The following is a 24,084-nucleotide window of genomic DNA, read 5'->3' as shown; positions in this document are numbered from 1 at the left end:
GGAAACAGAGCTACCTGTCGATAAATCCCTTTTGAAGGGCAAAACCTAGAAACCGCTGACTGTGCCGGGGCAGGACGAAGGGCTGGGTGCAGCGTCCTCATGTGGGAGCGGGGGTCACAGCCGTGTGCCGGCAGTGGGGTTCCTGCGTCCAAAGACGGGTGCCATACCCGAGCGGTGCCAGGTGTGTGTCTGAGGGCCGTGCCTCACTGCCAACCCCAGAAGTGAGGAGGGGGCTTCAGCTCGGACCCCGCTATTAACCCACCAGGAGCCCCTCCCCATCCCCCGCCCGACGGAGGCATCCGAAGGCAGTCTCGGCTGGGAGCAGGACCCTGGGTGGATCAGAGTAGCTGCGGGGTCTTGGACAGGGCAGGTTCCCCCTTCCGGGCCTCAGTTTCCTCTTTGCAGGCTGAGAAGGCCCCTCCTGGCCCAGCTCCCCGTGATGGTAACCTGGGGGGATTGTGAGGCTGGGGTGCTTGGCCCCTCGATGCTGTGCCCGGTGGGAGAAGCAGGTGAAGAAGGCCTGGCGAGGATCACTGCAGGGGGGGGTACAGTGCGAGCCCGACACCCAGGCACCTTCTCCTCTCCCTGAGAGCAGCCTGGCGCCAGCGCCCCTGTCCCGAGGCTGACAGTCTCTCCCCACAGGTGGCAGGGGTACGAAGGCTTCGTGGCCGTGCACAGCCTCCCGACCTTCGGCTGCAGGGACTGGGAGACCTTCCGCACCGCTGCCGGCTCCTACCTGGTCTACTCCAGCGCCAAGGAGCCACTGTCCCGGGTGCTGAAGCTGAGGACAGGGTGATGGGCCCAGGGATCCAGGAATGGGACCCACCTGGCCGCACCCCAGAACCTCACCTGAGAAGGAACCTCCAGGGACGGGGACGAGCCGGGGAGAAGCTGTGGCTTCCAGAGCCACCACCTCGCCACCCCTGGCTCTTGTCTAGCCGGGGATGTTTTCACTTCCACCCCAGTAACCATGGTGGCCGGACTCATGTGGCTCTGTGGGTGTCCAGGTGGAAGGCCAGAGCTGCCCCTGCAAGTCTGGTGTCCTGCAGGGATTTCGCTTTAAAGGAAAAGATCATGCAAAGTTTTACCTCAAAAACAGCGGAGCCTGGTCACCTTCCCGCAGTGCCCACCACATGGCCAGCTGCTTGGCTCTGCTTGGGGAGCCCAGACATGGGAACCGGCTTGATGCTGTTTGACATATTTGTACCAGCTATTTATTGTATTCTATCTGTACTGAAATATACTTATGATGCTCTCTACAAAAAGCACTGCTGCGTCTGTGTGTTTCTGGTGGGGACTCGACCCTCATCCAGAGCCATCACCGGGCCGTAGCATGCACTCTGCCACCACAGCCCGATGTGCCCTTGGGTCCCTGGTCACCAACACGCCTCTCCTCTGCAAGAGCTTTTTCCTCCAGCCTCAGTTTACCCATGAATGCAGTGGGGTAGGTCAGGTCAGGAATCCCAAGCATGCGTGGCACAGGTCTTGTCTCTTCCCTGAGCCACACCCATGGGAGACCCCGGGTCGATGGGACCCTCTTGCCTCTGCACCCAGGCTGGTATCCCCGGTCATCGTGGCCGGCCTTGTGGGTGTACCAGATGGACTTGCAGTGCCAGCGCTCGCCCAGCTCCTCCCACGTCCAATGCCCTGAACCTACACCGGGCGTGGGCCTCCTGCCTCCCTGGGATGGCTGCTAGGTGTGACATGACACCACCCCAGGAGCCTAGGGGAGGAGGAGGGGAGGTGCCATCACCACCGGGAAGCCTCCTCGGTGGAAGGGGAATTCTCCATGCCAGGAGCTTTGTTGGGAAGACCCTGTGGGGTCCACATCCAGCCAGGAGGCCACGGGGCAGTAGCCAAGCCAGGCCTATTCCACTAGGATGGGGTACAGGAGCCGGGACCTCAGCGGCAGGAAGGCCTCGTGCTTGGTCTAACGTTCTGCCCTGTCTAGAAATTCTGGCTGATTTCGCCCAGGATCACACAGCCAGGGGCGCGGCGGTGGCTGCAGCCAGAGTCCTGGCTCTCCGTGGTTGGTTCCACGTGAGAACTGGGGAGGCCCAACTGCCCAGGAAGGAAAGCTATGTGAGCCTGCTCCCTGGCCATCCTGACCAGATTTGGGATCTCAAGAACTGTGACCAGGGCCCTCTTGAATTCCCAAAGTAGAGATTTTTCTAGAGCCTCCTTCAGGCCAGTAGCTGAGCCATGTGCCTCGGGCAGGCTGAGGCTGACCTTGGACAAGGTTGTCCCCTGCCCGGGAGAATGGCAGAGAACAGGGGGTGGGGAGGGGGGGTCTGGGGCCAGGCCAGGACACCTGTGTGAGGGAGACGGCCCGGGCCTCGGACGCCCCCGGCGCAATTCCCTGCCCTTGTATACGCTGTGTACTGTGGAGAAAGAGGATGTGCCCCCCGCCTCCAAGTCAGGTTCTGCTGCTGCAGTCCCGCATCCCTTCTGGACCCACATATCCTTGCTGTCATTGTCCCTAGGCCTGGCTGAGTCCCTGCCCTGGGCAGCCGAGGGCCCCAGTGGGCCTGGCCCGGACGGTTATGGATCTGCTGGTGCAGGGAGGGTGGGCCGAGGGTGCCAGAGAAAAATGCAGGATCCCTAGTTAAACTTGAATTACAGATAAACAATGAATGCTTTTTTAAAAAAAATACATAGCCCCAGTGCTGCATAGAATATATACTAAAGGAGTTCTTGGTGTTTATCTGAAGTTCAGATTCAAGCAGGCTTCCCGTTTCGATTTTGATTTGCTCAACTGGCCCCCCTCCATGAGAGGGATGTTTGGTCAGCTGGGGGCTCTGATTTTAACCGGGATTTGAGGCACGGCCTGAGCAGCCCGTGAGATGGACAGAGGAGGGTCACGGGCCAGGGGGCCTGCATGGAGGCAGCCTCAGTCAGGGTTGGCTGGGGGCTGGGGTGCCACGTCACCTCGGGGCTCCTTGCACGGGCGGGCCCCCGGAAGGGCCCCCAGAGGCAGGGCACCCACACAGGAGAGGGGCAGCCTTCCAGGCCAGGAACACAGCAGGGCCTCTGAGACCCCTGTCTCCACGCCTGGGATGGTTGCCTTTTGTGTGTCTGGACGAGATGAACACTTACATCAGTGGACTCTGGGTAGAGAGATCGCCCTCTGTGATGTGTGGGACCTCACGCAGTCAGTGGGAGGGGTTCCCCAGCAGACCGCCCTGGGCCCGGCACTGCGCGTCGGCTCTCCCGGCTCTCCCCCAGACCCACGTCCCTGCAGGTTTGGGGTTCGCAGCCTCCACAATCCCCCAAGCCAATTCTGATAATGTCTCCTTTCTACACACTGTTTTCCTGGAGAGTCCTCCACCCCCAGCCCCCGAGGACACAGTGCTCAAGCGGGCAAAGGCTCCCGGGAGTCAGGACGGCTGTGTCTAGTCCCGTGGCCGAGCCTCAGTGTCCCGACGTACCCATGAGGGAGGGGTCAACTGGGCGCTGTTCGTTTTCCCCAAGCACCCATCCTATGTGGCTTCTCTCTCCCTTGAGTGACCCGGTTGTCCAGCTGGTGCCCAGGGAGGAAGAAGGCAGACGACGGACACCAATGCCGCCAGCGCAGCAGCGACAGAGGGAGCGACCGCCTCCTGTCCCTGCCCGGGGCTTCATCCTGACCAAGTGGTGCCACCGCATCCCTGGACAACGTGTGATCTCTGCTCCACTGGGCGGAAACAAAAAAACATAAATCAAGATCTGTGTACGTTATGAATGCAAATCAGAGGGGGAACAACGCAGAAAGCATGACACTATTTACACCTTTCCAAGTCAGCTTTCGGGCTTCTATCCTGTTGATAAACATTCCCAAGGCACGTGCGGCTCCCGGAAGTTTGCACGCAGTGTGACGTGACCACATTCTTGTCCCTTTGACACCCATGTCATATTTCTTCACGGCCACATCCTGGGGTTTGCTGGGCTGGTCATCCTTTGTTAATCCACAGAGATGCAACGGCCTTTACTGTGATAAACAACACTTCAAGAACATCTTTGCACAAACTGCATTTCTTTGCAGTTGCTTCTTCAGGGTCATGATTTCCTGGAGAAATAGCGTCTGTGGCAGTTTTTGCATTTCCTCACCTCCAGGGCTCCCCTCCCTGAAGCCCGATCCAGGGGAAGGGTGACCAGATGTGCGAATCGCACCTCTTCCACCAGTTACCCCCCCAGACCAGACTTTACCTACTTCCCCATCTGCCAGGTGTGTCAGTGCCGTGTTGCTGGCAAAATTATCTCCTTTATAAAAAGAAACAAACACTAAGGAAACCATAAAAATCAGACCACAGGACGGAAATCCCTGGCGGTCCAGTGGTTAGGACTCTGCGCTTCCACTGCAGGGGGCACCGGTTCAATCCCTGGTCAGGGAACTAAGATCCTGCAAGCCTCATGGCGTGGCCCTCCCCCGCCAAAAAAAAATCAGACTGCGGGAGATAGATGAAGATTTGGACAAATCTTCAGATTGCTATGCTAACATTGTCAAAATTTCCTGAGTTCCAATGCAGTTTTTATGCGATGCCAATCAAAATCCCAAAGCTGCCCTTTTTAATTAATGAAGCTCCACCGAACGTCTCAAAGAATCAATAGGCAAAAATATTTTGAAAAAGTGAGGGAAAGCTTGGAGTCCAGTATGAATTACACTAAAATTAAACAATTCAACCTGGTCTTAGCATAATATGGAAAAGTTAAAGTTATAGATGTTGGAAATAAAAAGAGTCTGGAATAGAATTTCTTTTGCTCTTTGGAGGGAAATCTTCTAAAGGTAAAAACAATGGAAGTAAATGAAGTCAATGAAAAGGGAAGATAGAGGTAAAGACATACAGTTTATATATTTGTCAAACACATAACGTTGTGTCGTTTAAAAATATAAATAAGTAGAAATGCCAGCACAAACTGAGGAACCATCAGGACTGGAGTCACTCAGACGGTCAGTACTTTGAATGTGTGAGGAGGCTTTACAAACCAGTACAAACACGACGCCCCGCACGGACAAGAGCAAACATTCCCAGCAGGAGAAATCCAAACGGTGCAAAACAGACTAAATTGGTGAGTTATGTCCACAGGTCATCGAGCGAATGTCACAACCCCAGGTGCTCCGGGGCTGGCGTGGTGACCAGGACCTGCCAGGGTCCTTCTCTTGGGGCTGCTAAACAGTTGAAAACTGAGCAAAGCACTTCTTCTGTTTGCAAGTTACTGCCTTGGAAAACCTCAGTCTTGGTGTCCTCATTACTGTGACGTCCAGACTGACAGGCTCTGACTCCAAGGCGACTTCTCAGCCCGGGGCAAGGACGGGAGGGTTGGCATCCACTCTGCGCCCTTGACCCAGTGACCCCTGCAAGACCGCTAAGCCCAGGGGAGCCTGGAGGGGACCTGGGTCCTGCTGACCGTAAGCTGGGCCATCTTCTGGCAACACCACTAACCCCGGGTGATAACCACCCCCCAGAGAGACAGCAGGACCCAGTCCTTCCGGCCAAGCAAGGCCCGCCCTGGCTGGTGCCCTGCGGTGGGCACAGGGGAAATGCCAGCTGAGCCAAGACAGCGGGGTGCCGAGGGCTCTGGGGAGCAAGACGGCCCAAGGGGGCCGCTTCCAGCTCAGCTGTGTGGGCGGAGGGGCCGCCCTGGTGGGGCCTAGCAGGGGCAGCCGCTCAGAGCTGTGCCGGGGTGCCTGGGTCAGGGCCCGGGTGCCCACTCTGCACACCGCCGCAGACAACAGGCCCCTCAGAGAATTCCAGCGTAGAGGTGACCCCGCCCAGAGAGGCCTCCAGGCCCTCATCGCTGACCTTCTGAAGGTCTGAGTGTGCGTGTGGGGGCAGGGCAGGCGGAAGGGGGAGGTGAGTGCGGAGCCGCGGTGGACGTTCCTGTTGGGTCCCTGCCCCGGGCTGGCTGGGCGCTGGGAGTCGGGTGTGACTTGATGAGATAAGGGACTTTGAACAGGTGACAGCTCAGTGTCCCGACTGTTCTGAGAGCTACACCTGCCACAACTACAAATCCAGTGACTGTGGTCCTTATATGTTTACATAAATGTGTTCTTTTGGGATTTTCTCCGTATCTTAACTTCTCTGATGTCACTGCCCAGCTGTGGAGGCTTGATGGGCCACCGCCGGACGTCTCTCTGCCGTCCGCTGCTGCCCAGCAACCTGGTCACGCCCCAGCTGGGAGCACAGCATCTCTCATGACCTTGGGCAAGTGCTCTCAGCACTCGGTGCCTCAGTTTCCCCGTTCAGAAGTAAGGGTCAGCTGTCAACATGGGCTCTGGTGTCAGCGTCCTAGCCTGGTGGCCGCTCTCCCTCTACTCCCAGGCTGCTTCTGTCTCTGCTGCTTCTGCAGCCTTCCTTCAAAGGCCCCCTCCTCTCCAAGAGCAGCTGGGTACAGAGGGAAGGTCGGCCGGTGGGCTTGTCTCTCCATCTCGCTTTGCACAGAACTCCAGGCAGGTGTGTGGCTGCTTCTGACAGCTGAGTCAACCACGCGCCTGCCCTCTTTCTGGCCAGTGTTGTTGCCGTGGTTACAGATGCAGACCTGGGCACACCTGGGTCCCAGTGAGGGCATCTCCGCTCCTGGCCGGCGCGGCTGCATGCGGGGAGGGACCCGTGAGGCCGGGCTCCACTCTGCCTCTAGCTCTGGCCATTCTTCAATCTGGGGCTAAGCCCGGGACTTGCCTCTTCGTTTTGACAGCACTCCAGGGCCCAGATGAGGACTTCCAGGCCTGGGTGTCAGAAGGCCCAGATTCCAGCCCCACTCTGCCCTCAAAAAGCCAACTCCTGCATCTGCCATTTCTCCCCCTAGACCTTGGAATCTTGGGTTTCTTGTCTGAAAATAAAAATATTCCCGACCGAGCCAGGGCCCCGTGAGAATCCGCTGAGGTGCCCTGCCCGGCGGTACACGCTGTCCACGTGCCTTCATGACCGCTGCTCTTTGCCAGTGGGCAGCCTGCCCTGGGCCCAGCTGCGGGCCTGAGCGCTGATTTCCATGCCGGGTTCCTGCAAGGCCGTGCAGCTTGGCAGCCGCTGAGCCCGATCTCATCCCCGTCAGTCAGCACGTCCTCCGTGGGGCCCCCCGTGTGCAGCCCGCCCCCCGGCCCACCCTCACCAGCTCCGGGCCTGGGGCACCCACCCAGAGGCCCTTCCTCCAGGCCGGGTCCAAGCTGCTGCCCCTGAAGAGCTGTCCCTCCTGACACGCAGCCTCCTCAAGATCCTGCACCCAGCCTGGCACTCGGGGGGTCCCCCTACATCTGACCTCAGGGCCCCCGGTTAGGGGTCGGCAAGGCCTCACCTCTCTCCCTAGCCTGTGGGGGGCGAGGCTGAGCGGGGCCCCCAGACGTCCCCTGGGCAAAGGAGAAATGAGTGCGTGTGCGCGCGTGTGTGCGTGTGTGTGCGTACACACTTTGTGGGCACGTCTGCTGGCGGGGGCAAGTGTCCAGTGTATGGCCCTGTGTGAGTGTGAATGCGTGCACCTGTGGGCTTGCCTGGTGGGTGTGTGTGCATGTGTGGTGAGTGTGGGTGTGTGTGTCTGGGTGAGCACGTGCATACACGTGCATGAGTGTGTGCATGCATGTGTGTGCACACTGTAGGTGTGTAGTGTGCGTGTGTGTGGGGACCGTGGAAGCCGGCAGGCTCGGAGTTCCAGCCCTGCTGTGGCCCCCGCACTATGGCCCTTCGTCTGGGAGGGTAGCTCCCATCTTGCAGGGAAGGGAGTAAGGCCAAGAGGTGAAGTGAGCTCCTCAGGTCACTCTTGGTCACTCGGCCAAGGCATTAAACACATACTGACCCCAAGAACTGGGACTCAGTGCGGACGAGCAGGGCGGCCACGGAGCTCAGATGGCCATCTGCTCTGGGCACAGCAGCCGCTCTCAAAGTGGGGAGACTGTTAGTTCCCTGAAGCTGCTGTAACAAAGGACCACACACTTAGTGGCCTAAACAATACCAATTTATTTTCTTAAAATGCTAGAGGTCAGAAGTCCAAAACGGGTCTCACTGGGCTAAAACCAAGGTGTGCAGGGCTGTTCCCTTCCAGAGGCTCCAAAAGAGAATCCATTCCCTGCCTCTTCCAGCTTCTAGGGGCTTCCTGCGTTCCTCCCTGCATTCCTTGGCTGGTGGTCCATTCCCGATCTTCACAGTCTCCCGGGATTAGGACCTGGACGTCCTTGGGGGCCACCGCTCTGCCCCCAGAACTGACCTGAAGTGGGAGGTGATGTGAAAGCAGAACTGGCTCACTGGGTGCCAGGCGGTGCCCCTGAGGGACCCCAGCAGCAGTGCTAACAACCTCCAAACGGCCAACAGCCTTCTCAGGGCAGGAGAGGGCGACTCGATTGTAGCTGCTGTCAATGGCCCTGAAGTAAAGACTCTCCCGTGGACAACCTCAAGCTGACATCATGGTGTCGACTGACTCACAAAATTCCTCAAAATCTGACAGTCGGCCATCACGAGCCTGTCCGAGCCACTCCAGGCGGGCCCAGCACCCCCTGCACCCCATCCCTGGCCCGGCTCTTCTAGCTGTGGGCTCGCAGCGCTGGCGGCTCCACAACACGGCAGGGAAGGCAGTGAGGGCAGGTCCGGCCCAGGTGGGGTCGCAGAGCCACAGATAACAGAGCCCCTCCTCAGTGGACTTAAGCACAAATGTTTATTGAGGATTCGCAGACGGTAGGTGGGGAGGACAGTAGAATGGGGTTGAGGGCCAAGCCTCCAGGAAAGACGACTCCAGAAACCGCCCCAGGCTCCTGCCATGGCGGAGGGGGGGGAGCTGCCACAAGTCCAGAACATTCCATCTCCTCCACAGTCTTCAGCGCCTCCTCCCCAGGGAACTTAGTCCAGGACCCAAGTCTCATGCAAACGCATCTTGGACAACAGGCTGCAAGGGAGGCTGGGGAGCACCGGGCACAGGGCTGTCCAGCCCCCCGCCTTTATCCCCTCCCCTCCGCCCCACCTCCTCCCTGGAGCAACTTTCCTTTAAGAAAAACACAACCAGGTTTAACCCCAGTCCCACATCCAATTTAAAACTGTCATCCACCCTCCCTGCAGGGGGACTGAGGGACTAGGTCCCCGAGGTGGGGGGCAGTCCCTGGTTCCAGCACCGGGGTCCTTCCCAGAGAGGAACCATTTCAGGCATCCTCCCAGCCCCAGCCTCGAGGCCCTCCTACAGCCTTGCAGCCAGCCTCGAGGAGGGGCCTGGAGTGTTTCTGGAGCAGAACTGGGAGCCCAGCCCACCAGGGAGAGCCTGTGTGTGTCAGGATGGCTCTGCTGGGGGCTCAGCGGTATGCCTGCTCATCCCCCAATGCTGGACCACCCAAGGGAGCAACTGTGGGTGTCTGGGGGCCCCAAAGTCCAAAGAGGAAGGGAGGTGGGGTGTCAGGAAGCTGTGAGTGTGGGGTGTTCCCTCCTAGGGTCAGCATCAGGGGTGGGGCTCTGGTTTCCAAGGGGACCGTCCATGGTGAGGCCAGGGACCAAGAGAGCAAGCAGTCTCACCCCGGCCCAGAGCGGCTGGGCAGGGGGACCGGGCTCCCGAGCGGCCCATGAGCCCCTCACTGCCCCTCCCCTCCTCTCTGGCCTCCATGGGAAGGATGAGAGGCCCAGCTGGCTGTCAGGACAGTCCACTCACACCGCGCCTCTGCCCCATAAGGAGCCCCAAAGTCATCCCACCCTGACCCCCAGACCCTGTGAAGTGCTACCTCCGCAGGCAGGAGGGGCTTTGCAGAAGCGGGGCTGTGCGCACGAAGCTCTTTGAGGCCTCTCACCTGGACTGCGATGACAGCCAGGGGCCACCCATGTCCCACAAAGGCGCTGCCCACTGCCCCCCGACTGAGGCACCCCCTTTGCTGTGTCCCCACCACTGTCAACACGGGTCCCCTCTATGGGGCCGGCTTGACCCCGGCCTCCACAAAACTAGAAGACAGCAAATGCCGGCTCATGCCGGCCCATCGGTGCTGGGCTGCAGGTGGAGGGTCAGCCTGAGGGCCCACGGGGCTGGGAATGGGTGTCTGTACTCACACAGGGCAGCAAGGAACCGGGTGGGCCCAGGCAGGGCATTGCCTTCAGCAGTCCCTTAGGGGAGGGGAGAGGAAGACAGAGAACAGGAGGAAAGGGAAAAAGGGCAAGGGAAGGGCTGGGCTCCCAGACACCAGGGCTGGGAGCCTCCATGAGCAGGAAGGAGCTTCCGGGTCCTGGAGTTGGGGTCCTGCTGGTCTTGGGAGGGAGGTATGCTCTCCGGGGAGACCCCACAAGGGGCGAGGAGGCCAGAAAGGCCAGGAGGGGCCGGCAGCGCCCTGACTCTGGACTCGGGATGAGAGGGAGTGGGCCCTCGGGGGTGCTCTGGGCTCCTGGGCCCACTTCCTCTTCCCAGCAGGGCGGAACAGGAGCCTGGCAGGCCCACACCAGGGGGAAGGCTGGCTGGGCGCTGGGTACCAGCAAAGGCTGGGGGGAAAGAAGCCCCACTCACTCCCTGTGCGCCCCCAGAAGAGCATCTGGCTGGCGTCAGGCTCCGGGCTGGCTCTGTGTAAGAGCAAATGAAGAGTTCCCTGGCAGCAAGGAAAGGGCCTCCCGAGGTGCCCAGGCTGGCTGGCACCTGTGGGACCCGAGCCGCAACGGCAAGACGCTCACATCCGCCCCCACCTCCATCCAGGCCTCAGTCTGGGACTCAGGGTCACGTCCATCGGGCAAACCCGCCAGGTGACGGCTCCTTGTGTGGCGGGACCCTTCACCCCGGGATGCATGGGGGAGGGAGACCCAATTCACCCACAGAGCCCGTGTCCCGCTGGTCAGCCGGCGGCCACACGTACCTGCTCCCATGGCGTTTGTCCCACGAGCGGACCAGCACCCAGGCTGGCTGCTTGGCTTTTTTAGTTCTCACTGGCAGGGTGGGTGGGCTGTTGGTGTCCTGAGGACCGGCATCATTCGCAGCATCATCTGAGCCCTGCCCCCCACTCCTGCACCCTGGTCTGGGCGGTGGGCAGAGAAGGGCCCACCTCACACTCAGAGCACAGAGCCCCCGGGTCACACTGTGCGTGCTGTGCCCCCCGTGACCGCAGGGGGGGGTGCTGGGTGGGAGGGTAGTGGCATCTGTTGGTTGTTTTTTAACGCACCACAACTGAAAACTCATGACGCACTGCATCCACGCGTAAATGTGTTTCCCACTGCCAGTCACACGACACTTTCCGAGTACAAACCTCCCTCGACCTTTACCCTTTCTAAGCATCTGTCCTTTACACCTTAGATCCATGAGCAATGTACCCCTAACTGGCTTCCCCCCAAAATATTTGAAGTAGTTTAAAATATAAACACTCATACAAAAAGACCGTGAAAAATAAAACTGGAAAGACAGATCAGGGTTACACAGGTGGAGGTAAAGTCTACCCTGAACAAGAATTAGGTAAGAAAACTGAGCAGTAAAGTAGCATTGAGAGTCCTGTCAGCAAAGCTGAAAAGGAGAGAGTCCCCGTCGCTGGAGGAAACGAAGCAACCTGTTGAAGAGCCCTGAAACATCAGAGGTCGATCCTCCCATCCATTGGAAAGGAGCTGCTTAGTGAGTAGAAAAGCAAGGCGTGGAGCGACCCAAGATGACAGGCTCCCTGGGGCAGGGCACAGCCGCAGGAGCAGGAATCGGGACACGGCCACACTTTTCTGGCTGCTGACACGGCCCCCTGAGGAGCTACTATGGACCTTCCTCAGGTTTCTCTCCATGGTTTAAGTTTTTGGTTTGGGGTTGTTTTTTTTTTTTCCCCTTCTCACTGGACTGAAATTTTGGTACAAGTGTTACTCTTAACACACATTCTGAGAATAAACAAAGTTGACAAAGTTGTTCAAAGGTTACATGTTCCACTTATCTCCCAAGAAAAATCCGGTCTCTACCACTTGGCTGTGGATAGAGCCCTGTGCTCAGAGGTGTTCAGGAAATACTGGGGAAGCAAAGGCAAACCAGTTCCACGGGGTAGGACGACCTGTGCCTACAGCCAGCAAAATGCACCCAACCTCCTCGGGGAGCCTGACTCATGGGCACGCACCCTTTCTCCCCTGAATGCTAGTCCACCCTGCGGGCGCCCCATGGCACAGGCTCCCAGAGCGGAAGGGGCGTAGCAGGATGGACGGCCTGAATTTACACCCCAGCGGGATCACTTCCTGTCCATGACTTTCCATTTCTCTGAGCCCGTGTCCTCATCTGTCAGTGGGTCCGATGGTACAATTGCCTGACCTGAAGGTGTCGCAGCAGCTACACGCCCTGTGGAAAGTGCTCTGTCGGAGTGAAGCCCTGGACAGAAGCAGCCGTGTCACCCTCCCTGGGGGAACATCGAAGGTGGGACTCAGTCACCATCTGCTACAGGAGTGACAGGAGACAGGTGGGCCTTGGGCTGCTGGAGCCGTGGGCACTAGGGCGTGGGGCCGATGGGGTCCTTGGACGCAGGAGTGCTGGGCAGGGACTTCAGGTACTCCAGGTGCCTCCTGGCGTCCTCCTGGTTCTGGCGCACGTAGCACACGACATAGGCGATCACCATGGCGAACCAGCCAAACATGGTGAGCAGCATGGCCACATCGGTGGTCTTGTGGTGGACGCTGCAGAAGCTGACGCCGGAGTCGAGAGCCTGGATCAGCGGCTTCCCCACGTATTCCTCCTGCACCGAGGTGTGGCAGGCAATCTCGTCCACTGAGTCAGGGTCCAGCTTCAGCTCCCACAGGGCCTCCTGCAGGGCGCACTCGCAGTGCAGGGGGTTGTGGGACAGGCGTATCTTGGCGCTGAGCTTGCCCAGCGCGTCCTTAGGAATCCTGCGGATGCGATTGTGAGACAGGTCCAGCAGCCGCAGGCCCCCGGCCAGGCCCGAGAAGGCGGCGGGGCCAATGGTCTCGATGGCGTTCTGAGACAAGTCCAGCTCCCTCAGCTGGTTCAGGTGCTGGAAGGCTCCGTTGGGGATGCGGGCGATCTTGTTGGCGTCAAGCTTCAGGAGCACAGCGTCAGTGGGGACGTCCTTGGGGATCTCCTGCAGGCCCCTCCCGCTGCAGTGGACGGCCACGGCCCCGGCATGGTCAGGGCACTGGCAGCTCAGCGGGCAAGAGGCACCCAACCGCAGGCAGAAGAGGAGGAGGAGGCAAGACCCCCCCGTGGGTACTGGCAGGGACGACGGGCTGTGTTTGCCCACGGGGCCCATCCTGACCACTGGGGACAGATGGCACTTCGCTCTCACTCAGCGCGGCCGTCTACACTCTTCCCCAATCCCCGGTGCCGCTGTGGAAGGGACCATCCCACACAGACATAAACGCTCCCTCCTCACGTGCCAGGAAGAACGGTGTTCTCTTTCGGTCCTAAAAGAGAGAAGCGATCAGCATTGCCGGCCGTGGCCTGGCTGGGGACCCAGGGGCACACTTTGACTTTGGGGGAGATGTCACAGCCAAACGGACACACTTGACCAGTGGGGGGGTCTCTGTGACGTCCTCCTGGAGATTCCCACTGCCACCCAGGAGAGCAAGGCTGTGCTGACTGCTGGCTGGGGGTTGGTGCCCAGCAAAGCCGACCGAGAACACTGCCACCCTGCCCTGGACACACCCACTGCACACCTTGGGGGTCAGGGGCTTGGACAGCACCGGGTAATGGGAGTCCACCCCTCCTAGCTACTCAGGGCTGGAAAGCAGGAAGACTGGGCTGCAGGGTTTTCGTAAGAAACTGGAATGCAGGGGCGACCGCCGGCCACCACTGGGAACCAAGCCGGCACCCTCATCCCCGCGGGGCTAGGCTGCTGTCAGAAGCTCAGCGCTTTGCTAATTGTGACAATCCCTTTTACAATTATAACATTAAAGCTCTTCTCTGTCGGCCCTAATGGGAAGAGCCACCCGCACCGGCATCGGGGTCGGCGCCTTTTATATCAATTATGTTTGAAAAAGGGAAATGAGAAAAGAGAAAAGCCAAGCCCTGGGCGCGCGGCCCGCGCTGGGCGTGGAGTGGCGGGGCCGCGCGGGGCCTGGGCGGGCGGGGCTCGGGCCCCGGGGGGACCCCAGACCTCGGACCTCTGGATTCCCAGGCTCCGGACCCCAGGGACCCCCGGGACTCCCGGGTGGGGGATGGACGGGGGCGGGGGTGTCCACGCTCCGGGATGAGGCGGGAGCTTTACCTGCGCGGCCGCGTCCGGAGACTGCTGTGCATGAGGCTCTCTGCCGCTCGGAATCCGAGCCGGCGCCACGCCCGGAGGGCGGCGGCGACCCGGAGGCCTACGCCCAAGTCCGCGGCTGCTGGGTACACACGCGGCTCGGCCTGCGCTCCCGGGGCGGGGCCTGGGCGGAGTCTGGGGCGGAGCTGTGGGGCGGGGCGGAGTCCGGAGCGGGGCGGGGCCTGAACGACAGCAGGGCCTGAGAATTAGGGGCGGGGCATGGGCGGAGCTTGTGTGACAGGACGCGGCCAGGACATCGCGGGGCCTAAAGATGGGGGGTGGGGCCAGGGCGAGGTCTGGCCGGAGTCTTGAGTGGGGCGGGGCCTGGACGATGTGGGGAGGGGGTCCTGAGGACGAAGGGCGGGGCCTGGGAGCCTAGCTTGTGGGAAGGCGTGGGCGGGCCTGGGATCAGGATTTTAGACAGGAGTGTGTCTCATGGGCTGTGGGCGGGGTCGTGGGGGGGGGGAGCCCAGAGCCCCGCCCCTGCCCGTGTCCAGCCCCGCCCCTGGCTCTGGCTCCAGGATGTGGGGGGCGGGGGCGGGGAAGTTGGAGACCCTCCGGTCAGCGTGAAGACCCAGAGCGTGTCTCAGGTATGGTGCCAGTGGCTGCCAAAGCGTTAATGGAGTTAGGTCTCCGCCCACCTGGGTCTCTTCCTGCCCACCCCCCATATCCCCACCCCCACTCCTCCACCTCGCGTCTTAGGGTCCATGCATGGGCATCCAAGGCGCGTAGGCAATGTGGGGATTGAGCCATCCTTAGGGGTTTTATAACAGCTTTACTGTGGTGTAATTGATATACAGTAAACCACATATTCAAATTTGATACATTTTGACATTTGTATACACCCGTGAAACCATCACCGCCTCAAAGTATTGATAGTAAATACCCCAGTCTCCCGTTTGCAATCCATCCCCTCTGATCCCCATCACCAGGCAAGCACTCATCTGCTCTATCACTAGATCAGTTTGCATTTCCTGTAATTTATATAAATGGAATCATGGTTGTATACGTTTTGTCTAGCTTCTCTCACTCAGCATAATTCATTTTGGTTCACCAGGTGCTGATGCGTTTAGCAATGGTTATGCCTTTTGGGGCTGAGTAATGAGACATTGCAGGAATGTTCCACCATTTGTATATCCACTCACCTGCTCATGGAGATTTGGGTTGTTTCCAGCTGTTGGCTATTACAAATGAGCTGATATGAAAATTGTGTACAATCTTTGTTGGGGCAAATACTCTATTTCTCTTAGGTAAATATCTAGGAGTGGAATGACTGGTTCATACAGAAGCTTATGTTTAACTTTTAAGAAACTGCCAAAGTGATTGTACAATTTTACATTCCTGTGCTGTGTATGCTCCGCATCTTCACCAGCACTTGGTATGGTCACTCTTTTTAATTTTAGATATTCTAATAGGTGTGTAAGGGTATATCTCATCGTGGTTTTAATTTGTACTTCACTCATGACTTAAGTGTCTTTTCATCTGTTTATTTGCTGTCTGTCTATCTTTAAGGAAGTGTTCTGTTCAAATCTTTTACCCACTTTTAATTGAGTTGTTTTCTTATTTTGAGTTTTGAGAATTCTTTGTGATTTGTATCAGATATGTGATATGTATATATATTCTCTGATTCTGTGGATTGTCTTTTCATTCTCTTTAAAGTTTTTCAAAGAGAAATTTTTAATTTTGATGAAGTCCAATTTATCAGTGTTTTATTTTTTATGGATCATTCTTCTGGTGTCATATGTAAGAAATCTTACATATTGCACTTATATTTTGCATTTGGGTCTATTATCCATTTTGAGTTAGTTTTGGTGTACAGTGTGAGCTATGATTCTTCCAACTTTGTTCTTCCATAAAGTTCTTCTGGTCATCCAAGATTCTTTGTATTTCCTCATGAATTTTAGAATCAGCTTGACAACTTCTACCCAAAAAGCCTAGTGGGGACTTCCCCAGCATTCCACTGTTTAAGACTCTGCCTTCCAATGCAGGGAGTGTGGGCTCAATACCTGGTTGGGGAGCTAAGATCCCACATGCCTCGGGGTGCAGCCAAAAATTAAAAACAAAAACAAAAAAGCCTAGTGGGCTTTTGTGTGGGATTGCATTGAATCTACAGATCAGTTTAAGAGAATTAACATCTTGACAATATTGAGTATTCCAATCCATGAACATGGTATATTTTCTCATTTATTTAGAGCTTCTTTTATTTCTTTCATTTGTGTTTTGTAGTTTTTGGTTTACAGATCTCACACATCTTTTGTCAGATTTATCTCTGATTTTTTAATGCTATTGTAAATGGTATTTTAAGTTCAATTTATCTTTGTTAAATGCTAATATATAGAAATAAAATAAATTTTTATATACTGATCTGAACTTTGCTAAACTCACTTATTAGTTCTAGTAACTTTTTAATAGAAGCCTTAGGATTTTCTACATACACAATCACGTTATTTGTAACTAAAAAGAGTATTACTGCTTTCTTCCCAGTCTGAATGTCTTTTACTTCATTTTCATACCTAACTGTGCTGGCTAGAGCCCTAGTTCAATACCGAATAGGAGGAGTGAGAGCAGATATCCTTGTTCCTCTTGACCTTAAGGGGAAACATTCAGTCTTTCACATTAAGAATAATGTTGACTGTAGGGTTTTGTAGCTGTCCTTATCAGTATAAGAAAGCTTCCTTCGATTACTAGTTTGCTGAGAGTTTTTAACAGGAATGGATGTTGGATTTTGTCAAACTTTTTTTCTACATCTATGAAGAATATTTTTATTAGTCTATTAATATGACGGATTATACTGATTGACTTTCAAGTGTTAAATCAACCTTGTGTCCTTGAAATAAATCTCACTGGCTCATGATGTATTATTATTTTTACATGCTGTGGAATTATTTAATAGATACAGAGTTGCTGAGGTTATTTTTTTCTTTGACTGAACGTTATAGCTTGCATCTCTCAAGGAATTGCCCATTTCATCAAATCTGTTGAATTTATCAGCATAAAATTGTTCATCCTTTCAATATAGAGTATGAAGTGATGTCACCTCTTTCATTCCTGATGTTGGTGCTTTGTGTCTTCTCTCTTGCCTTTTACTGACCAGTCAGTATGGAAGTGTGTCAGTTTTATTGATAATCTCAAAGGAGCAGTTCTCAGTTTCATAGATTTCTCTATTTTTTTCCTTTTCTTTTTTCCATTGACTTCTACTCTAATCTTTTACTTACATTAATTTTCTCTTCTTTTTCTAGTGTCTTAAGGAGGAAGATGAGGTCACTGATTTGAGACCTTTCTTATTCTCTAGTATAGGCATATCTTGGAGATATTGCAGGTTCAGGTTCAGACTACTGCAATAAAATGAATATCAAGATAAAACAAGTCACTTAAATTTTTGGTTTCCCAGTACATATAAAACTTATGTTTACACTATACTGTAGTCTATGAAGTGTGCAATAGCATTATGTCTAAAAAAATTTATATAACTTAATTTTAAAATATTTTATTGCTAAAAAAAATGTTAACCATCATCTGAGTCCTAGTAGTAGCACCAAAGATTACTGAGCACTAATCACCATAACAGATGTAATAACAATGAAAAAGTTTGAAATATCGAAAGAATTACCAAAATGTTACAGAGAGATACGAAGTGAACAAATGCTGTTGGAAAAAATGGTGCCAATAGACTTGCTCGACTCAGGGTTGCCACAAACCTTCAATTTGTAAAAGACACAATATCTTCAAAGTGCAATAAAGCAAAGCACAATAAGACAAGATATGCCTGCGTAGGCATATAAATTTCCAAGTCTTGCTCTAGCTGCGTCCCAAAAACTCTATGTTGTATTTTCATATTCATTAAGTTTGAAATATTTGCAAATACACCTTTTGATTTCTTTTTGACCCATGGGTTTAGAAGTACGTTATTTCATTTCCAGATATTTGAGGATTTTGCAGAGATTATTCCGCATTTGATTATTAATTTAAATCCATTGTTGTTAGAGAACATACACTGTATGCATCAGATCCTTTTAAACTTATTTAGACTCATTTTATGGACCAGAATATGGCCCATGTTAAAAATTGTTTTGTGTGTACTTAAATATGTGTTCTATTGCTCAGAGGAATATTCTATAAATATTGATGAAGTCAAGTCTGCTGATGGTATGATTACTGATTTTCCATCTACTTGCTACTTAATTATCGACAGAGGTGTGTTGAGGTTCCTGAGATCTGTGTGTTACTCCTTGCAGTTCTATCAGTTTTTGTTTCACGCATTTTGAAGGCTTATATTCAAATTAGTATGTCCTCTTGATTAATCAACCACTTTATCATTATGAAAAGAGCGTCCTTATCCCCAGATTCTTTGCCTTGAATTCGACTTTTCTGACACTAATAGCCACTCCAGCTCTCTGTTTTGATGGGTTAGCATGGGATATCTTCCTCCATCCTTTTGCTTTTAACCTCCTATGTCTTTTTAAAAAATATTTTTATTGGAGTATAGTTGATTTACAATGTTGTGTTAGTTTCTGGTGTACAGCAAAGTGAATCAGTTATACATATACATATATCAAATCTTTTCCCATATAGGGCATTACAGAGTATTGAGTAGAGTTCCCTGTGCTATAGAGCAGGTTCTTTTTTTTAAAAATAATATTCTTTTTTCTTTCTTTTTCTTTTCTTTTTTTTTAAACCCCACATTTGTTTATTTATTTATTTTTGGCTGTGTTGGGTCTTCGTTTCTGTGCGAGGGCTTTCTCTAGTTGTGGCAAGCGGGGGCCACTCTTCATCGCGGTGCGTGGGCCTCTCACTATCGCGGCCTCTCTTGTTGCGGAGCACAGGCTCCAGACGCACAGGTTCAGTAGTTGTGGCTCACGGGCCTAGTTGCTCTGCAGCATGGGGGATCTTCCCAGACCAGGGCTCGAACCCGTGTCCCCTGCATTAGCAGACAGATTCTCAACCACTGTGCCACCAGGGAAGCCCAGAGCAGGTTCTTACTAGTTACCTGTTTTATATATAGTAGTGTGTATATGTCAGTCCCAATCTCCCAATTTATCCCTCCCCCCTCCTATGTCTTTATATTTAGTTTCCTTCAGGATTTCCATAGCATCAAAGTTTCATCCTCCATATATTTATTAACTGCAAAGGGAAAAATAATAGCTTTACAGTGAAGAAACCCAGCAGAAACTACCTTACATATGTGACCAAGGTTAATATCAGTAATAAGACAGACTGACATCATGTAGCCCTTGATACCACGGACTGAGAAAGACACGGCATCACTGCCATGGTATTCTTGCCAAAAATGCACAATCGCTTGCCAATCGTGGGAACACGTCAGACATACCCAAATTGAAAGGCACTTTATACAAAGTGACTGATCAGTATGCTTCCAAAATGGAGAGATCATAAAAGACAAGAAATGGCAACTAGATGGGATGTGGGATCCTGGGATATACCCGGGCACAGTGGGGAAACGGGGCGCACAATAAGGCTGGTGGTGCAGGTGATGGCTTGGTACCCCACATCCACAGGGTGATGGGAACCGTGAGCTCCCGTCTGTCCTCTGTTTCTGCCCCCTTTGTCCCCCTGCTCTGTTTCCTTTTCCTCTTTTCCTGCCTTCTTCTGGACTGAGTCCTTTATTTTTTATTTTTTATTTTTTGCAGTACATGGGCCTCTCACTGCTGTGGCCTCTCCCGTTGCGGAGCACAGGCTCCGGACGCGCAGGCTCAGCGGCCATGGCTCACGGGCCCAGCCGCTCCATGGCATGTGGGATCTTCCCGGACCGGGGCACGAACCCTTGTCCCCTGCATCGGCAGGCGGACTCTCAACCACTGCGCCACCAGGGAAGCCCCAGGACTGAGTCTTTTTTGAGCCCATTTTCTCCCTTTAGTTGACTCCTAGCTGGGACTCTTCACTGCTATGTCAGTGGCCGCTTTAGGGGGTGGTGTCGGCTGTCACTTCTCATCACAGACTGCGTCGGGTCACATCAGACCACCTGCCACTTAGGGTGGGAGCCCTGCAGGGTGTGCCCGTCCTCGGCCATGCAGTGGACATCCACGTGGGTAGGAGCCCCTCAAATCTTACCATCAACAGTCTTTTAAAGGGATATAAATAAGATGAGCCGTGAAGCTGCCGCTATGTTATTGTAGAGTAGATTGAAGAGGGGAGCCCCAAATTATGGAATATTTTTAATATTTAAGTTAAACACATGAATGTGGTCGCCACCCAAAACTGCAGTGTGGATGCAGGTGAGTCCAGCCATTATGCGGGGGGGGGGGGGAGGGACCAGACACTCAGAGTTCACGCTGTGGCTTCTGTTTATGGAAAGTTCAAGATCAGGGGGCGGAGGCAGGGACGGGGAAGAGGTGTGAAGGGGCTTCTGGGGCTACATGTTCTGTGTCTTGATCTGGGTGCTGGTCGTCAACATAAGTAAAAAACCCACCAAGCTGCTCACACTTCAGATGTGGGCGGGTGACTGAGGGCGTGTAACTCCTCAATAAAAAAATACAGCGGTGTGCTGGCCACGTGTGCGCTCACAGGTGGTTACGCATGTAGGTGATGAATAGAATGATGGATGGGTGGGTGGATGGGTCCATTCAGGGTGCAGTGTTGCCCTCCTGGTCCTCACTGGTCCGTGGCCTCACTAGGTGATGACGTCGGAGTCGCCACAGAAGGTGCTGGCAGCCGGCCAGGTCCAGGCTGCAGGGCCCCGCGAGAGCCTGGCTCACTGTCCACTCCAGACCACGAGCCTGCTCTCAGAAATACCAGAAACCTTCTAATGCCATTCTGGCCACGTGGTCTGTCCATTGTAGCTGCCCTTATAGTGTGAATGGGCTCCGGGCTGATTACCTCACCCATTTATCCACCTAGAATCCAGGCCTTCTGACCCCAGGGAGAAAGCACAATGCTTCAGCTGGTTAATTGATTTCCACCAGGCAGGCTGCTTTGCTAGTGAGGTCTGCGTGCACCTCCCTGGGGAGGGGGTGGCAGGAGCAGAGCCTGCTGCAGCCACTATGGTGGAGATGAATAAAACATCCTGGCAAGGCCGAAACCTTGCCTGCCCGCAAAGACACCTCAGAGAAGCCTGGGACTGGCCCCTCCTTGCGGCGTGGCCGGCCGTCTAGCTGTGTGCTCGCCACCCTGCTCCCCCACCTGCCCGTCCACAGTCACCAGCGTGGCCCTCAGCCGCCCCAGCCTCACACTGGCTCCAGACAGCCCCGCCTCCTGCCCTCGTGCAGCCATGGGGACCCTCAGACAGAACCACAGGCTGGCCAGGCTCTGCTGACTGCAGCCAGCTCGTGGGTAGGGGCTGGACCCAGGGCACCTGAAAGAGCCTGCCCGCTGCCCAGCACCACAAAAGCAGGGCCTGAGCTCGCCAAAGAGCCTCGATGGATGGATTGCCTTGGGCAACGTTACCCTCAGCAGCTTGGGCCAGACTCAGCCTCCTCCTACGCTCCCTGAATCCCTGGATCTCCCGGAATTCCTGGATCGAAAAGCCCTGACGTTGGTTCCCCTCGAGGGCTTCCCGAGCACTGGGCCTGAGCAGCTAGGGCCCAGCCCCCCCCGCCCTTCCCGAAGCCCCTCGGAACCAAAGGGCCTCACGCTCTGGGCCGCCGCCAGGATCCAGTGTGGGAGCAGAGGGCGGCCCGTTTCCCGGGGAAGTGGAGGCCACCTGCACCTTACCTAGTAGCTCTGGGTTTTCCAGGGCAGTCTCCCTCGCCCCCGCCCCAGCACACAGCCCCCCTCCCCAGGTCTCTCAATCTTCCTCTTCTCCAAGTTTTGTCCATTTTGTTGCCCTTTTTCAAGAGCCGAGTCCTGAATACATTCACGGTGCCAATTCTGAATTTTTCCCTCTCATTAAACTCTGACTTGGTCCCTGCCTGAGCCCCTAGGTTGATGCTGTAGCTATTTTTTGAGCTTGAGTCATAACCTCAGATAATTTACTTTCACTCTTTTCCTTTTCAAATAAGTGCATTTAGGGTCCTAGCTGTTCTTTCCTGAGACTTTCAGCCACAGCCCTGGGGCTGTGACCTGAGACTCTCTCACTGTCTCGCTCTGGCTGCTCCCCAGGAGGGTGCAGGTCTCGGGCGGGAGGTGGAGGGCGTGGAAGCACATGCAGCACCCAGCCCGCAGGCCTCACTTGCCCCAAATCCCGAGCAGCAGGGGTGGCCCCGGGCCTAGTGCCAACCAGAGGCTCGGGGACAGCAACCGCTCTCCCCACAGAGACACTGCCGCTCCCCATTGGTCCTCCTGCCCTGAAACTAGAGGCTCCAGAGTGAGGACGGAAGCCCCCCACCAGGGAGGGCAGAGGGTGGGGTGCCACAGTGTCCTGTACCCGAAGCCACCTCAGCTCCCTTCCAGTGGTCAGGGGACTGGTCACTCACGTCCCGTGAAGGCACCTGGAACCACGTGGAACCACTGATGTATCTTCTGTCCTCTTCTGGGGCATGGCTGCGTTCTAACATTACGCTTTGGAAGCTGTGAGCTGAGTGTGGCCTCAGTGATGGAGCTCCCTTGGAGACTTGCTGAGACCCACACACTTGCTGGGTGTGATGCACGCCCACTTCTGTGAATGTTCCGTGTCTGAGAACCATCTCTCTCTTCTGGGCCAGGTTATCGTGGTGGGTACAGAATCACACACACGCCATAGACTGTGTGTACATATATGTGCATATTACACATCATTTACTCTACCAATATACATATATATTACACATATTGTACCTAAAGAAACATATTGCACACGACTTACACATAAACACATGTATGTGTAAATTATGCATAATATGTATGTATAATGTGTATTTATAAATACATACATGCATAATATGTAGGTAAACATGCACACACAGAATGACCTCAGTCCTGTTGACTGCGTTATTCAAATTCTGCCCTATTTTTCTTTTGCTCCTTGATTCCTTGATTTCTGAGAGAAAAGTCTCAAACATTACTGTGAATTTGCCCATTTCTCTGTGAATTTCTGTCAATTTTGCATTATATATTTAAAAAGGTATTGTTTTAGGTGGATAGCAGTTCACAAAAGTGCTACCTTCTTAAAGGACTTATACCTTTTCCCACTCAAATATTCCCCTTTGTCCTTAAAAGGACAGGCTCGAGCCTTGGGTTCTGTCCTCTGCTGGACCTGTCTCCCCAGTTTTCCTTTTGAGAGTGTTTGCTAGGATGAATCCCTTGTGTTGTCATCTAGTACATGTCTCTTTTGGGTGACAGAGAAAAACATATAGAAAAGAAGAGAAATTTTTTGTTAATTTATTTTTTATCCCAATATGACTCACAATTTGTGTGTGCCATAATTGCTGACACGTTTTGACTGCTTCCTGCCATTTTATTTCATGTGAACCATCTTCTATTGATATTTTTTCTTTCCTTGATGTGGTCGTTCCTTTTGCTTCCTCCAGTGGTTTGACATTATTCCTCTCTTTCTATCCTCTGGAGGTCACCCTGGGCCTGTGATACACTTACAGGTCTCACTGCCTGCGTTTCTCTCCCAGCACTATGCCCGGTCAGCATCTATTTCTCCCTCATGAGCAAGAGGAGACCTGCGCTGCACTTGGATTCTCTGCGTTTGTTCCCGTGCCAGCTCCCAGGGAGACCAGCTGGGGTTTCGACAAGAAGCTATCATTAAATTTCTTTTTATATTATGCCTCAACAATGGCAGGACTTGGCCCTACATTTACTGGTTCCTTTGCTTCCACAGAGCTCAGTCTGTGCACGTGCGTGTGTGTGTGTTTGTGTGTTGGACTAAATGTTTGTGTCCCTCCCCCAAATTCCTACGTTGAAGCCATAATCCACAGTGTGACTGTATTTGGAGGGAGGACCTCTAAGGAAGCAGGGTTAAATGAGGTCATAAGGGTGGGGCCCTGACTTGATAGAATTAGTGCCCCTATAAGAGAAGAACCAGAGCCGCCCCCGCTCCTGCACACTCCAAGGAAAGGCCACCTGAGGACACAGTTCAAGGTGGC

General features: G+C 54.1%; 2 protein-coding genes across 2 annotated transcripts in view; one reads left to right on the top strand and one right to left on the bottom strand.

Moving 5' to 3' along the window:
* The window catches only part of TSPEAR (thrombospondin type laminin G domain and EAR repeats), a gene marked incomplete at both ends in the record, with an annotated part of 54,340 nt that extends 53,544 nt beyond the window's left edge, over nt 1-796 (top strand). The window contains one exon of the mRNA XM_079705417.1: nt 643-796. Coding sequence (XP_079561543.1) covers nt 643-796 — 154 coding nt within the window. The remainder of the gene's footprint in view (nt 1-642) is intronic.
* Nucleotides 797-11,790: 10,994 nt separating this feature from the next.
* Nucleotides 11,791-13,219, bottom strand: LRRC3 (leucine rich repeat containing 3; the record flags this gene model as incomplete). The annotated part of the gene is given in 3 exon segments (XM_079704286.1): nt 11,791-13,133; nt 13,135-13,174; nt 13,177-13,219. Coding segments are annotated over 3 exon segments (864 nt in total). The 3' UTR covers nt 11,791-12,352.
* Nucleotides 13,220-24,084: the final 10,865 nt, after the last annotated feature.

This window comes from Hyperoodon ampullatus (genome assembly GCF_949752795.1).
Source record: "Hyperoodon ampullatus genome assembly, chromosome: 5".
NCBI lineage: Eukaryota > Metazoa > Chordata > Mammalia > Artiodactyla > Ziphiidae > Hyperoodon > Hyperoodon ampullatus.
The sequence above is the reverse complement of the archived record's forward strand: the minus strand, read 5'-3'. Positions and strand labels throughout refer to the sequence as shown.